Here is a 16,835-nt window from a genome sequence, read left to right on the forward strand (position 1 = left end):
ATGCGATACACAATACATGGCTCACGATAACGATGATATCGCGATACTGAAATAATTGGTTAAAAAAACGAAACAAAAAAAACGTCTCCAGTAACTCACATTGTATAGAAAAATAAATTTGGGGGAAATATGTCTTCATTTATTTTTTTAGCTTCAACACAATCACAATAAACAACTTGTGTCTTATTTTGTGCAACAAATAATACACACTTTTATGCGTATCAGTAATACTATGTCTTTGAAAAGCATTGACACCAACTGAATAGGAATTATTTATAAAATTTCATGCTAACAATAGTAAACATGAACAACAGTGTCACTCTTTAGTGTAAAATTGTTGTAAACAACAGAACAAAAATTAAATATTTTAAGGAGCTGGCAGGCACATTGGTGCTCACGACAGCAAGTCTTGGACCCCTATCTACCTCCAAAGGAACGTCTCACCAAAGGATGACGTTTTACAGCCTCTTCAAAAAAAAAAAAAAAAAAAAGATCAATACTTGGTGAAAACCCAGCGAGAATCAATCACAGGACTAAATATCGCGATATATGGCAATATCGATATTTTGGTACACCCCTCCTGGAAATCAGTTGAATTTTGAACAATCAGGGATTCCGATTGTAGTGCTTATCGTCCCGTTCAAAATGCAGAAGTGCTAAAAATTCAAAAATTGATCAAGATTGAGAAATTAATACTTATGCCTGGCTAGAATTATATAAGGAGTTCCATAAGTCTCCATACGCAAATATTCAAAGATAATAAAGGAAACATTCAGTTCAAATTGTTGTCTCGTTGCATTAAAAGTAAAGCAAAGTGCTGGTGAAGTTCTGCCAACATGGCCGGGGTCTTCCCATGTGCTCACACTCGCACCTAATTTTCTCAATCAGAAGTTTGTTTCCAGACGGAGCACACATGAGGAAAGACGGAGCAGGAGGAAAACATCATTAGGTAAGGACACAGAATGTCATTGTATGGAAGGGCAGTAAATCATACTTTCTCATCAGCAGTGAACTTGACTTAACAAACATGACCTTGTTTTGACACTCCAACAAGAAGGCAGCCGGTCACGAGGATTAAAACATAGTCTTTAGGAAAGTTACAGGGCTAAGGTGTGGCAAATCAAAAGGAAGAGAGAAAAAAAACAAAACATTTAAGGTGCATAGCTGTTAAGATTCTTACACTTTTTATCCTGCAAAAATATGACTGTAACTGCACCCATTATGCTTCCATTAATTCAACTCAGCTCACCTCCATTCTTTACAAAATCCTTGGGCAGAAAGATCAGTTGTCTTTGTGTTCAAGGTGAGCTGTGTGTGCTTCTGTGTGCAGCAGGGACACGTTTTTGTGAAGTAATTTAACGTGAACGGAGTGTGTTTGTTTGTGTGTGTGTTTGAGGCAATGTAAAACAAGTGTGTGTGTGCATGAACACATGCATCTGTCTGAGCATGCTCAGAGTGCTCCCTGGCAAAGGAAATAAAGTCTGGCAGTAATCAGCAGTCCAGTGAGAGGGTGTATGTCCTGAGGAAAAATCGGCTCAGGCAGTAACTAGGGTCACATTATCTCAACTACACATGGCAGCACCTTAACAGTGAAAAATGTGATCTTTCGACAAGGACTGGCAGTTAAAAACAGCTAAAGGTCTCAGCAGGATGCTGTGGTCTATGCAGTCTGTGTTAAGAAAGATCACTTTTTTTGCTGCTGGGTTTTCTGTCCTTCAACAAGGAGATGTTACAAGTGTGTTTCATTTAGTATACAAATGCAAAATATGTTACCTAATGTTTCATAATCAAAACATTTCAGTTAAAAAATGGAAACATAAGTTTTGTTTTTTACCATATTTTCGCACTATAAGTCACTTCAGAGTTTAAGTTACATCAACCAAAAAAAAATGGATAATAAGGATGACAACTGGAGCTGAACTTTTAGGAGAAAAGTGTGAACAACTCCATTAAATCCAGATTAATCTTGCATTTACCAAATGCGATTCACGTGTCAAATTTGCATGTCCTGATTCTTATTTGACACGCTTCAAATATAAAGTTCAGAAGAAGAATGATCAGATTCTCCTCCATGTTTGCTTTGGTCGACATTTCTTCTTCATGTTTTTTTGTAGTTTTTATTGGTGTGAAAAGGTGCATTACTGCCACCTACTGGAATGGAGTGTGGATGGGAATGGTTATTTTCCTGTACCTGTCATCCCAATCAATGAAAGCATACACTAACCCGGGAGGGGGGGGCGTTTGGACTTGTGGGCCATAAAGGGTTCTAAAATTTGGCACAAGGGCCGGGCCAGAACCAGATGCAAGAAGTGATTTGGTAATCAACCTCGTGAAATAAAATTAAAAAAAATGCGGAATTTGAAAAAAACATGCTTTAATTTTGATTCAAATTAAAATATACATACTAAAACAGAAAATTTGGGAGTTTTTATTTCTGAACTTTGACTTTTGTTCTCTTTTTTTGGCGATCCAACGGGTTGAGAACGCAAACTTGAAGAAATGCATAATTCCTTTGTGTTGGAATGATCAGAAAAATCATTGTCTAACTCGGGATTCACACCTGAACATCAGAAAAATAATAAAATCTTCCAACAACACATGACTGTCAATGTTTCTGTAGTAAATTATCTATGAAAAATGAAAAATGAAACAAAACATTGACTTGTACTCAGAAAAATACGTTACTTTATTTGTGTTAAAAAGTCTAAAACAAGCAACAAGTTTTTATGAATATTATTGAGTCTAAATTGACATTTAATACTGTATTTCTGTCAAAATTTTGCCTGTAGGATTTGAACTGCATAACATAGAATTTTTTTTAATATTTACCAGAAAAATATTTTTGCCTTTAGATGAAACCGTAAAAAGCTCAAATTAACTTGGATGATGGTAGGTCATTTTCCTATTTCCTATCATATATATATAAAATGTTTCCAAACGCAATGCTATTGTGAACTGTTCAACACTGCTAAATAAAAACAAATGTAGAGGTACCAGTTTTTTAAAAAATAATATACAGGTATATACACATTTTAAAGAGGTCATACCATGGTTTTCTTAAGCCTTTTGGAATAAACTATATCCATATATATGATCATATATTTACCTTTGGAACACTAAAAACATATTTATGAAATATTTGTTATTTTTTGTGAGTTTTTCCCTACTCAAAGTAAAACTACTTTATTCCTGAAGCTCCGCCTACCGCTGCGTGTGGGTACTGCCCATTTCATGACATCATCCTAGAGCCAGCATGTCTGCATTTCTCCCACAAAAATACGTTTTTTTTCAAAGATGGATGCACACTATCTGCCTTTAGTAGGCCTGACCACCGCTTCACTGGTTCACAACACAAATACACACGACATCTGCATAACTGTGGCCGTCATGTTTTTATAGGTAATTCAGTTAGGCTTTAATTGGACTAAAAATGTATCTTATTTCCATGCAAATGCCTTTAGACTTGATAATCACTGGTTTATTGCTATTCCCAGTGTGTTAACTTAAAAGCTCTTTACCATACATGCTTAATGCTAATTCAATATAAATATTTATCCTACTTTATACAGAAAAACATTGGAACACAAACCATTTTTAAACTATATTTTTAGCATTCGTTTTTCTTCTCACTTTCACAGACAGCAGTGTGTCAGGAGCATTGACAGCTGCTGGACTGCATTTGGTCTGCTTCCGCCTCGAGGTGCCTTTCAGGCCGTGTGATGGTTTTTATCACATGGCACGAGACCACTGGAGCATGCATGTGAGGAGGTGAACTTGTGTTGTTGTTGTCAAACATGTCTGTATTTTTCTTTCCTCTCTTTTTTAAACCTGCCGCTAATCCCTTTTTTTTCTCCTCCTGTCAAGGATTTTTGTTCACGTGTCAACGAAGCAAAACCGCCTCCCTGATGACACACACTGTTTTTGCAGCTGAGTATGAAAGAGGGAGAAAGCAAACACAAATGAAGTGTGGTAATGTGCGGCAGCGTCAAACAGCAAATGCGGCTGCATGTTGCATTCAAGTGCAATCATGGAAATATTATAAAGATGACAATGTGTAAACCACAGCACAGGTGCTTTAACTGGAGGCACGCTATCGTTAAAATTAAGTTAAATCTGAATTTTACTGACTGTCTTTGACCAAAGTTTGTTGTATTAAAAGCATTAGATTTTTAATAAAAAAAAAACAATTTAGCATTTAAGATTAAAAGAAGCAGGCAGTCATTTTCTCTTAAGATTTTCCTTTAAAATCTAAAAATATATTTTTTATGTGTATTGTTTTCCTCATTTTATTATAAAACCGTATTTATGGGCTGTGGTATCTGTGGATTGATGCTTTTTTTTTTTTTTTTTACTTCACATTTTCCATGTGGTTAATATGACGGCTCTAACGATCTAGAATGTAATGGGATGTAATTGCCAGCTCTAACTGTGCCTCTATCGCAAGCTTTTATTGTTCTTTATTGGACACCATTCACACTCTGATAGTGCACTTTGCTAAATTAGGCTTGATGCAGATCTTTGTTAATGAGCTATATGCGCGCACTGTGTGTTTGGGCTCGTCTCGGAACAGCTATTAAACACAACGCTCACTGGTTTACCGAGCTATCCTTGAAGCGTTAATGTCTGACCAGTTTATTTAAATCTGTGTCGTGTTTGAAAGAAACGTGCTTCTCTGTTTACCAGCTGTCCCACATTTTTGTTTTCACAACTGCTCTGATTGGAAAAAAAAGAGCACATTCTACCCAAGATGCATCACGATCTGCCCTCTGTGTGACCCCGTCCTCCATGATGTGAGTGTCTGGCTAACGGCGCGATCCCGCATCATCCGTTTTTTGCCCAATCAGAATCCTCGTCGGACGCTGAGCGGCTGGCGCTGGGATTGAGCTTCGGAGACGCGACTGGGATAGCGTCACAAAACATAGCGAAAAAGAAAAAAAAAAAAGGTCAGTCCTCTGATCTGTAGAACTGGACAATGTCCCACTTTTTGGGATTTTACTAATTTTACCCCACAGAAATCACAGCGGCTTCCCCCGCTGTGTTTGTCTTCCACTCAAGCGCTCCTCTTTTTGGCCTCCGCCTTTGTCTTGTAAAATCGCTGTACAAGTTGTGCTGTTTACAGGTCAATGGCGGTCCAGAGAGGTGAAGCAGACTTGGTAATGAGTTGACACTCGGTTCTCCTGAAAAACACCTCTCTGGCCTTCGAACCCACACAGCTGCAAGAATGTTAGCACATTATCCGACACCCCCCACGGCTTCACCTTTGTCTGCCTGCCACCTGACATTAGACGGCTTCACATCGGCCTAGTTAGAGGTCGTCGGTAGGGTCAAGGAGTAAGAATGAACACATGACGTCGGTCAAAAACAAACAAGAAATATATTTCGTACTGTAATTAAATTACTTATAATATCCTGCTTAAAAAAAAAAAATAAATTAATAATTTTTAAAGTACATTATCTAATGGCTTCGGTAGGGCTATTTCTTGGATGCTTTTTGGTTGTGGCTGGGAATGAAACTGTTTTCTAGAACCTCACTATCATTTTCTGGAGATATTTTTAGATTTAATATTTAGTTTTGACATAATTTATTAAGCCCTATTTAACATTTGTATCATATTTGATACACAGATTTCAGAGACGCCCTTTTTACAGCAGATTGACCCAAATTTCCCCGTATAACTCGTTTGATTCAACTTGTTTTCTGTCCTGTAATTCATCATCATTCCACTAGAACAGGAGTCGGTAACCTTTAACAGTAAAAGAGCCATTTGGTCTCGTTTTCTACTCATTAAAACCTAGAAGGAGCCGCATCTTTACCTTTTACCTTTTGTAGAGACCAAATTAGTAAAAAATCTAGCTTGTTACTTAATTGTAAGCAGAACTCAAAATTAGCATAAAATTCATCAGTAAATTAAATCAATCAAAAATGTTAGCATGTTGCTAAAAGAAAAGCTAAACTCGAAATTAGCATTAAAACTCCAGAAGATAACAAATTTGCCAAAAATGCTAGCATATATTGCTAAAATATTAGCTAAACTCCAAATTAGCATAAAAATTTCAGTTGAGCTTGTTGTTTAATTCCTAGTTAAACTCCATATTAACCTCAAATTCCTCAGTAAACTACATAAGTCAAAAATGTTAGCATGTTGCTAAAATAGAAGCTAAGTTCTTAATTATCCCAGAAAAACTTCAGGATTGTTTCTAAAACATTAGCTAAACTCCAAATTAGCCTAAAACCTCCAGTGGACAAAAAACTAGCAAAAAACGTTAGCATGTTGTTAAAATAGAAGCTAAACTCTAACTTTTATTGAAAATTAGTATTATTTTATTTTTCTTCAGCCAGAGAGCCATCATGAATAAATAAAAGAGCCACATGTGGCTCTGGAGACCCAGGTTGCAGACCCCTGCACTAGAGGCAGTAGAAGGGATTTTCCTGCTCATTACAAAATGGCTGCCACCATGAAATCTCAAAAACGCTTTTGGCGGGAAAAGTTTTGCAGATTTTCCTAATTTAATAGTGAGAATAACTCATCTTTTGATGTTCATTTCTTTAATAATTACTTTCTATTGAAAGAATGAAAAACTAGGTGATAAATAATTATTTGTAATCCAGTTAAAAAAATGGTAAAAATGTGTGGATCACATTTGAGACAGCGGGTAAATAGTGATTTTTCTTTCTTTTTTATGAACTCTAATGTCAAAATTTGGGCTTCTTAAGTTGACACATTTTTGTGTATTTCATCAAAGGGCTTGAAAAACACCTTAATTTAAAAAAAAGTATTTTCTGTCACATTTTTGGAGTAGCCTTTATAGGGTTAAATAATTAAAGAAACATAACTCATTTTAAATCTGAAAACGTAAAAATGTAAATAATTATAACCTGTTCGGTTCAATTTATAGTCTCGTATAAATAAAATAAAAAATAAAAAAAACATAGGCTTGGGTTGAGGTTTTTACTTTTTTCAACATTTTTCTTGCCATTTGTTGGGTCTGTTAATAAACATAAATAAAATTTAGGACGAACATATATAAATAGACCAGTCTAACCCTAACTCTGTTCAATAAATAGTTCAACTAAGCTAGAACCAATGTTTGAAAGTGAAATAAAAAATTAAATGTTGAAGCACCTAAATGACTTCTCTAGTTTTTTTCACTTTCCTTTCACACAGCTCTTTCAGACCTCCTCAACCATGCCAGAGTGTTTTTCCCTCAATAAATCAAGGACAGTGGGGAGGGCAAGGTGTGATTGCTTTCAAACCCAGGAAGTAATCACACCGAACCTGCCACAGCTCTGATTAAGACTGATAAATATCGACGAGGAGTTAATGAGATGTCAGGCTGGAACAAGGCTGTTTCCTTCATGCCCACCAATGACAGGAAAAAAAAAAATGACCTTGACTTGGCAATGTCGTGACCGTCTTTCATAAGTACTAAGTGCGAGTTGTTAATTATTTTTGCTTGTTGTACATCGTTATTAGAGGTGCTACTGAACAATTTACATCAACGAAAGAGATTGGATGGCAGCTGTTGTTTGAAATGTTATTTTTCATAATTACATCAGATAACTGAGAATTATTGCTTTTCATTTTCATTCAGAAAATGATTTTATTTAGTTTAACAGGCTGAGACAGACGGGTAAATAACAATCTGCTCACAGGTAGGTGAAAACCTCATTAAATACTTAAGTGATTGTCTCAGACACAGCAGAAAATATTTCTTCACCATATTTGGTAAAGTTTGATATCAACTTTCACAAAAATGATTAAATAGTTCTGAATATCATTAAGAAGCTAAAACTGTAACACTATCCCATCAAGTATCACGTACACTTTACGCATGAGTCGTATTCCATTCACATGAAACTCACGTCAGTGCGGTTCTGCACTAAGCCATGCGATTTATGCTTCATAGTGTTGGTATTACATTTTGTTTACTGTAAATTAAGACTGTTTCAGCAACTGCAGTCATGGGAACATGCCATCTCTGCGCGTCACCGTTTCTTTGGCTTCCTCTTCACCTGAGAGCTGCCACACTTTTTAAAAGCGTGACCGATTCCCACCAACTGTCCAGCCTTGACCCTGAACTCCAGGTCACCCCGTCCGTCTCTGAATATTGTTTCGCAGGCAGACGTGCTGAACCCGTCAGACAGACAGGGCATGCAGCTGCACCCACACACACAACAATGAGACGCTTGTTCTGGGACAGAATAGATCGGCTCCCCTTTACTGGGGAAGGGGCAATGTGAGCATGTGGTCAAATATTTTGGAGTTTTTTTGCATGAGGATGATTGTGTATGATGCAGATTTGATCATGTCTGGAGTTCAGTCAGTATCATGAAATCAACAATACAGAAATGATTAATAATTAATTGGTAACAAGGACTTGCGCTTTAAGTTCTGTTAAAACGTGGGAAAGCAACTGTTTATGTATTCTCTCTTCCCCTTAATTTAAAGAGGAAAAACAACATTACGGACAAGCATTTGCAAACAGGGCTACACATATTTCTTTGTTGAGAGGATTTGCCAATTAGTAAGTCGTGGGTCTGGAGTGGTAATTAGGCTTTCCAGTCGGCTGGTGTCTGTGTACATCTTGCTTGAGACAGGTCTGAAGCTAAACGCCTCACTATTTGTCCAGCAATTATTTCAGGTCCCAGTGTCACAGTACAGACGTGACCAATTAGTGGTGCCAAGCTAAAGTGAAAGAGAGGGATTATGGCAGAGGAGATGGGGAGAGGATGAAAAAGCAGTCAGGGAAGGGGTGTGTGGGTGTTATGGGGGAGCTCATGAGTGGGGAGAGAGTAGTCTGTGGGGACTAAGAGAGAATAAAAGCAGTCTGGCTTTGGAAAAGAAGAGGAGTGGGCATAGAGGTTGTAAAAAAAAAAAAAAAAAAAAAAAAAAGATTTCTGTTTTCCATTGATCCTCCCTCTGACCGACTCATAGCTTAGACATGTTCATGTACAGCAATCATTATGCTAATGCCGCCTCACTGACCGAATACGGATAAGAAATTAATCTTTATTGATGTCCAAGTAATTTTCTTTCAAGTTGTTTGACATATTTTGATGAAACAGGCCTGCAGACAATCAATACTCTCCAGTTGAAGTAATGTGACACTATGTCAATAGCCAGAGAAAAGTATACAGCACTCTAGTTCATTTTGGCATTGGTCCATATTTCCCTCAAACTGACATATAGTGCTCTGCTTTGAGGACTGGGGGAGCGCTGGCTAAGGGATTTAGCCAAAACAAACTCAGAACTGATGATATGGTCCCCCGTTCACTCTCAGGATGTTTACAGTCATGCTTAATTGTATTCTGTTGGGTAAAGAATTCCTCCAGCAAGGCAGCGACACAAAAAAGTTGAAAAATGAGGAAAACTGATCGAGTTTTTGGAGGAAAACGATGTGTCTATAAAATATTCTTCAAGTCTTCTCATGCAAATGTGTTAAAGTTTATTATGACTTTTTTTATGTTGCCAGTAGTTTTTTAATTGTGATTATGAAGTTTTAACCAAAATCCCACGACCTAAATGTCTTAAAAAGCCATTTTTCATCTCTGTTTCCAAAATCTCCTCTGAGGGGGCGTGGCCTATGGAGCTGAGCTGAGCAGCCCCGCTCCCGAAAAAAAGGAGAATGCAAAAACAAAATGATTTCTTGGTACATTTGGTCTGTTTCATAAGAAAAATGCTGCACATACATGTTAAAACCTCCAAAAACGTGATTTTTATCGGAGGGGGACTTTAAATATATTCGACCTGCTGCAGCATTAAAAGGACCCACTTCAGTTACTGCTGAAACTTTTCTGAGAGCATTCATAGGAGAAAGAGTAAGTGTGTGTGTATTGTGTGTGGTTAAAAATATCTGCACTATCCAGACACCGACAGAGACTGATCCAAGGCTGTGCATTTAATTGGACAGGGGAAGGCAGAAGAGGGGAGCCAGGGGACGAGACGAGGGCCAGATGAGGTAGAATCTATGATCTGAGCATCTTTTCCTTACTGCTCGAAAACAAGACCATTGGCTCAATGCCTGCAGGGATGAGTTGAGCTCTTATTAATTAGAGGGTTGGATACAATATTGGGGGTTTGGGTGCTGCACACAACTGATGTGTAGCTCTTCTTTTTCTATTTGCTTGTGACAGGATCATGCTGTTTATTAGATAGTGGTTAATATCTACTTATTTAGTACATTTCAATGCTTATAGTTTACCTAAGTTACCTTTAAAAGGCAAATTGCTGATCCCACTCCACTTTTAATGTTAATGTGTGACTCAATTTTGTCTGAAAAGCAGGAGAAACATGACCTTTCATGCCTGTATGAAACAAAAACATCAAATCAGAAGATGAATGGGTAAAAAATGAATAATTCTGACTTAAAGGTGCACAAGAACAGTTATATTTTGTGGATTTGGGATGTTTATTTAGAATGTCATGGTATCCCGTTGTAGGCCTCTGCACCTTTTTATCAGACGAGAGGTTTCTCTGTAATGTGTTCTCCAAAAACTCCTCAATGTTCTGGTAATGATTAAAGGAATGAGACAGCCATAAAAATAATGCGGTGAGATTGAATGTATTTGTCTTGGGCAATTACTTGGCTGCAGAGCATGTGCGTGATTATGAACTGGCATGGTACATAAAGAACAAAGAACAGCCATATGGAAGAATTAACTATTCAGAGAAAAACACAAAGAGTCAGTCAGGGAGATCGGGTCACATTTCTTAAATAATTTAATTGCAAAAAAGGGTCTTTTAAAAATATTTCTACAAGAATGCATCATCATTTTTTTTTAGTAATTTGTTGTGTTTGTCTGCACCATTAAATACATCTCAATGTTTTTCAAAGAGGACAATTGCATTTCTGTATTCAACCCCACCCTCTCCCCCCTGTGTTGTCCAACACGTGCAGTTCTCTCTAAAACACGTTGCTTACTTTTATTTAAAAAAGAAAAGAAACATTTTTAAAAGTGACATAAAATATGTATCTGAAGTGAGCTTGTTAGAGGACAGAGAAAAAACAGTAGTGTATATACTTATTTAAAATAGAGACCAAAAACGAAATAGCCAGAGAGCTGTATGTGGTGTGTATGATAAAGGAGCTCTGCGATGGTTTATGTTGACTTATTCTGCAATGATATAAAGAAAGGCGGGGAAAAAAAAGGTTATGGTTTGAATCCTGTTGGCACACAAAGAGATACAACAGACAGTATAGACTCTAAATCGAACCGTTTCCATATAAAATGGCATTTCATACACAACACACACACACGTCCACACACACAGTGGTAACAGTCCATCTGAGTTTCAGCCAATGGTAAGAAAAATAAAAGTGTATGTGATGAAGACAATGCCAGAGTATGAATGCTCTGCAGCTGTGTTGGGAGTGGGGTAAAATGTTTAATGTGTGCAACTCTACCAGGCGAGCTCATCACTCATGGCCCATTGACTTTGGTGAACACCAGTTCAGACCCCAAGAAAAGCATGTGCACTCCATCAATACTTCATTATAGTTCCAAGCAGCCCCCTCTTCATGAGTTGGCATGTTTGCCATCTGATTGTGTTTAACCTCCTTATTCCACCCAGTCTCTGTATCTTTATGCCCATCGGCTGCGCCTTGTTTTGTGCTACATGAAAATTAGCGGCAGCGTGGCTTAACTGATTGAAAGATTAAACGGATTTTGGAGGGGAGTGATGTTGTGTGTCTGGGAGATTCTGGTAACAGTCATTTCCAAAAATATTCTCTATCCATCGTCCAATCAAAATATGTTTTTGCTACAACAGAATATGAAATAATTGTCTCCAAGGATGAAGAAGGGGGAAAAAGTCTGGGGTTTTCAATTGGAAAACTTCTGGTTCTTGTCTGTCTAAACAGCGATATGGAGTCATTATTGTGATTCAAGAAATTGACTTGTTTGCTGGATTATATTAGTATCCAACTGTTAATTGACTATTTCTCTACATTGCAGAAACTGCTAGAATATTGAAATTGAACAACCTCCAAAGCAAAACCAAGTTGCTGTTTTGCATAATTCCGTCTTCGTCTACAGGAATTAAGGAGTCACTCGTGTTTAACGAGACAAACTGGATGGCCACATATTGCATTGATCTGCTCCATCTCCAACAATACGGTGAACTATGCAGAAGATCATGGCCCTACTCTTTAATCCATCACCTTCAAACACCCTCTTGAGACAAGCCCAAGCAGAATTATCTCAGAGGTGCATCTGCGATCAGTTAAGACGAGGGGGAACTACAGATTTTGTCTGTCTACATGCCCATGCTGTTGATCCTGCACCCTGCTATTCATGCAGCAGCCAAAGCTGAGACAGGATGATTGCAGGCCAGACGGGAAACGAATGAGAGATAATGATAGGTCCGCCTGCCCCGTGTCTGCATTTGTCTGCATGCTGCACCTTAGACTCATTGCAATGCTCGACTGGCTGCTGCATTAATCGACCGGACAAAGACCAATAGGATTGTCCATTGACAGCTCTGGGTTCTCTAATGAGGATCCTGCCAGACTATGGAAACTGCAGACCCTTCTCTAGGTGACTCAAATAAATATGGCATACTGACTACTCTGAAACTATCTTCTGGGCCTTTCCCTAATTAAAAAACAAAACATACAAAACTCAAGAATTGAGCTGGACAACAGTCAAATGATTTGTAAGATTGAAAATGTGTCTGGAAGACGATAACAGCTCAATGCTTTATAAATGCTTACGAGGGGAGGGGGGCTTCAGAATGAAGTTCAAGTGGCACAGACAAACTTAAGCACAAATACAACATTGTATCACAAAAAAACAAAAAAGAAAGAAAAAAAAATGATCTGACATGAATGCTTTTCTATGGTTGAACTCCACTCCTCACAGCATTCCTTGTTTTCTGTTCACTTCAGTCAGGCAAACATTCAACAACACTTCCTTCTTGTCAAAACACATTTTTTCTTTTGTTATTTATCTTATTTTACTTATAAAACATGTACAGGCTGTTTAGAACAACAACAAATATACAATATCCAATTTATATGCAACTTCTTTTGTTTAATAATCATTTATTCGTCCTCTTGAAGTCTCTCTTCCTTCTGATTGTTTCAGTCCATCTGGGTGTTAAGAGGGGGACTATGAGTTGGCAGGTGAGGTACAAATAAATACTTAGGGGAGGGGCGTTAAGAAATTAAAACAAGCCTGTTGATTATATCTAAATCCAGATAATACCAGATAGTTAAAGATGTCCATCACTGTTTATCCATACACCAATCTATGGATATGTTTATGTCCAAATACCATTTTTTTGGATTCAATTAAAAAAGTGTTTACAGCTGTCCACAGAGTATAGCATATTGTTTCAGATATAGTTGCTCCTTATTAAAGTTCAGTTCATGCGTTAATTCTCCATGGTGGCAAATAGCGGAAGCTGTTTTTGTACAGTATATTTGTGTGCAACAGGATACGCTCACACACACGGTCCCACATACGCTCACACATCGCGCAGACACACTCTCAGGTACAAAAATGCACACAAAAGGCCAAGGGGTCTTTCAATAGTGTAGCCACAGTCCTTGCCTCCCCCTAATCACATCAAGTGTCCAGCATGGAGGTGGGAAGGGTACTTCGGTTTGACCGGCCATTTTGAAACTACAGATCTCCCAAAACTGTCAAAGGAATTCAAAAGAAACAAAGACATGTAGTGTGGACAAAAAGACAAGTAAAAACCGTTTTTTTTATGTTTACAAAAACACAGTTGATGGGCAGGTGTTCCTGCAGATGGGGAACTACCCTGAGTCTCTTTAGGTCAGAGCGGAGAGGTCATCTGCTGACCCAACAGTCGAAATGAGTGTCCAAAAAATGTGGCTGCCTTTGACCTTGGTGATGTCCATCATCCTCTTGACCTGCGGCTGCAGCCCATCTTCTTTTTATTTCTCCTTCACAACTTCAACCCATGCCAGCAAGTGCCCTTATAAGTAACACACCTTCAATATGAAGATGAAGATCAACACATGCACGATAGAACGACTTCTGTCCGGGAAGGAATTCTCTTGTTGTCTGACACGTCTATTTTTTTTTTTTTATTTGTGATTCTTGAATCTTTGCGATGTAATTCTTGTCCAGCAGACCTGGGCTTTGAAGTTAAGGAAGGAGGTTCTTGCATGAGGATCAGGACACAACTAAGGCCAACCTCAGTGAAAACCACATGCATGCAAACATCAGCCCACTCCAGAAGTGGTGAGGCACGCATGGGGAAGGAACGCTTTCCTCTTTCAAAAACAAACTAATCCTGCCTGGATGAAAACAAAACCACCAATGATGTATAACAAAAAGCTTGGCCAGGAAGTGTATGTGGTAATGAAATAAAGAAAATATAAATTCAGAGGCACTGCAAGCCAGTTTCATTGGCGGAGATGGGTCAGGCAGCTAAGGTTTTCCAGTGGCCCTCTCTTGCACAGTTTTTCTCCCCCTTTCTGGTCTGGCCGTCCTTTGACTGCATCCATCCGTGTGGCCTTTAGCTTACACCTGAACAGGAAGTGTTTGGTTCATTTGTAGTCTCATGTCCTGAATGCTACCGAGAATCTTCTTCTGATGACCGGCCAATGTCACACCTATCCGTAGCAAGTCCCTGTGGGAGAAGAGAAAGAGATAAGAACAGGTGGCTCCATTGAAACCCATAAAAGTAGACAAAGTAAACCTGAATGAAAAAGTTTCGCTTTCTGTTATTGGTGAACTCACACTCCATCAGGTGAATACAGAGATCGAACTCACATTAGGGTTGGGTACCAATTGGGTTTTATTCGGTTGTTTCAGTTCCTAATTTGTGCCAATTTCGGTACTTCAGAAATTAAAAATGAATTCCTACATCTCCCCAAATCAACACATTCTCATTCCCAAGGTGTCACATATTGACGCATACTCTTGTTCGCCCTGTCCCTGGTCTTATCTGAGCCCGCCCACTATCACAGGAAAGGCAAAAGGATTGGCTAGAACCTCAAAGTACTGAACAGAGTAGAAGTGATTGACGTGTCCTAACACAAATAGACCTTCACTGAAACTACAACCGGAATGAGGAACCGACTGCAGAAGCTTCTTTCGGTTTTGGTAGAACCCCATAAATCACATGTCAAAGTCAACGCCTGGGGGGCGAATCCGAAATATTTCCGGTCCTCCAGATAATTTATTGTATTGGTATTAATGGCCTGATGTTATCTTGCGCTTATTTCTACCTTATATGATTTTTTTCAAATTTATAATTTTATAATGTTATTTATAAGTGTAGTTTTTCATATAAAAAGACACAAAAGTAAAGAAATTTGAGTATTTTTTTCTTATAACGTTTAGTTTATTTCTAACTAGTGTAATTTTGACAAGATATGTTTCTATGGAAAGTAAAACATGAAAGTTATTTAAGGTTAAATTAGATTTTTTTTCTGGAACAATATTCCTGCCTTTTTCTTATTCATAGTTATGTTAAAAAGTTTTAAAAATGTTGTTTTAGTGTGAGTAATAAATGTTTATCCTGTTTTGGATTTTGGCCCCCTGTGCGATTGACTTTGACACCCCTGGCGTAAATCATAACCGAATTTCGGTGCCCAGTCCTACCTCACATAGACAATCCCTGATTAAATAAAGCATGTTCACAAAGGAATGACTTCAGAATGGAAGTCTGACTGAGGCATACTTCTGTTTCCCAGCAGGTGGGCATAGGGACAGGAACAACAGCCATAATAATAGTTAATGATTAAAGAGTAAAGTTTGCTTCTGTTTGGCAGCTGGCGGAGTTCACAGGGTCTACAACAGACTCTCATTCATTTAAGACACAAGTTGGACTTTTAGACTCATAACTTTGTGGATGCTCCTTAGATGTAGAAAGTATGTGTTCTAAGTTGATTGTTCTATATCAAATATTTGGTTTGATTATTTCCAAAAATAATGCCGTTGCTGGTTAGACGTGATCTAAAAAACGTGATTTTTGCATTTTACTAATATTACAAAAGCTTTGTTCCGCATGAATGTTTGACTCCAACACTATTTTGCAGAAGAGAGAACATGCAGTGCATGTGGGAGCAATAAGCTGGCAGCCTGTACACGTAAACCCACAGCCTTGTGCACAGTACGTGAGGACGTTCACAGACATCTGTGCTGCATACCCTGTTTCCCAAGCAGAGGTGAAGTACACAAATATACGGTGAATTTTTTTTTTTTTATTTGGCTTTGTTTTTGTCTGCAATATTTCACCATCCCCATCACCTTCGCAACGGTGGATGAAATTATAATAAATGGGAACTATTAGAGGAGTTACTGGCCATTAAGGGCACCAGAGAGCCACAGTACACCACACCTGTCATCCTAGACAAATTGAAACAAATTACCCCCACCTCTCCTGCCGATTATGCAGCTAATGACAAACAAATTATTTATCACAATAACCCTAATTCATTTGTTTGATCATCACTGGCCTCCTATTTCCGATGATGATTTTCATTACCTCTTTTCCTGTTGGTAAACATGACAAATTCTGTGTAGATGATCAGATGGACTACATAGATGAGTGTGTTTATGTGTACATAAATGTTAAAGGCCTACCATTCTAAAGGATTTTACTGCAATCTGTGCCTTTGAGGCAAGCTGTATCTTCGTAGCATAACAAATGCATTTGTACTGGAATGTCATCTTAAATTACTGATAAGCTGAAATGAGCTTTGTTTTGTAAGCTTCAAGCTTATGATTTCTTTCTCTCTGAGTCTTCTCGGAGCGCACTCTTCCACATCATCTTTAATTTATCCATGAGATTATTTCATTTCCTCAAGGTCAATCTGTGTAGCTCTAATTTGACTATCAAACTCCACCCAGT

At 38.1% G+C, this 16,835-nt stretch overlaps 1 protein-coding gene and 1 long non-coding RNA gene across 8 annotated transcripts in view; one reads left to right on the plus strand and one right to left on the minus strand.

Annotated features, from left to right (window-relative positions):
* The first annotated feature begins 252 nt into the window (after positions 1–252).
* On the plus strand, positions 253–4,929 carry LOC112150174. 2 transcript variants are annotated; one of them, XR_002919911.2, is made up of 3 exons: positions 253–949; positions 3,639–3,768; positions 3,865–4,929. It is a non-coding gene; the product is annotated as an uncharacterized LOC112150174 (long non-coding RNA). The 2 variants fall into 2 exon arrangements; XR_004947746.1 differs by having other exon boundaries at positions 3,639–4,929.
* A 5,774-nt stretch (positions 4,930–10,703) lies between these two features.
* Positions 10,704–16,835, minus strand: part of LOC112150401 (ephrin type-B receptor 3) — a 63,825-nt gene continuing 57,693 nt past the window's right edge. For all 6 annotated transcript variants that reach the window (XM_024278713.2, XM_024278711.2, XM_024278710.2 and 3 more), the window contains one exon: positions 10,704–14,606. In XM_024278713.2, the coding sequence (XP_024134481.1) occupies positions 14,498–14,606 (109 nt within the window). In that variant the 3' untranslated portion in view covers positions 10,704–14,497. The remainder of the gene's footprint in view (positions 14,607–16,835) is intronic.

Source organism: Oryzias melastigma, linkage group LG4 (genome assembly GCF_002922805.2).
Source record: "Oryzias melastigma strain HK-1 linkage group LG4, ASM292280v2, whole genome shotgun sequence".
In the NCBI taxonomy this organism is placed as follows: domain Eukaryota; kingdom Metazoa; phylum Chordata; class Actinopteri; order Beloniformes; family Adrianichthyidae; genus Oryzias; species Oryzias melastigma.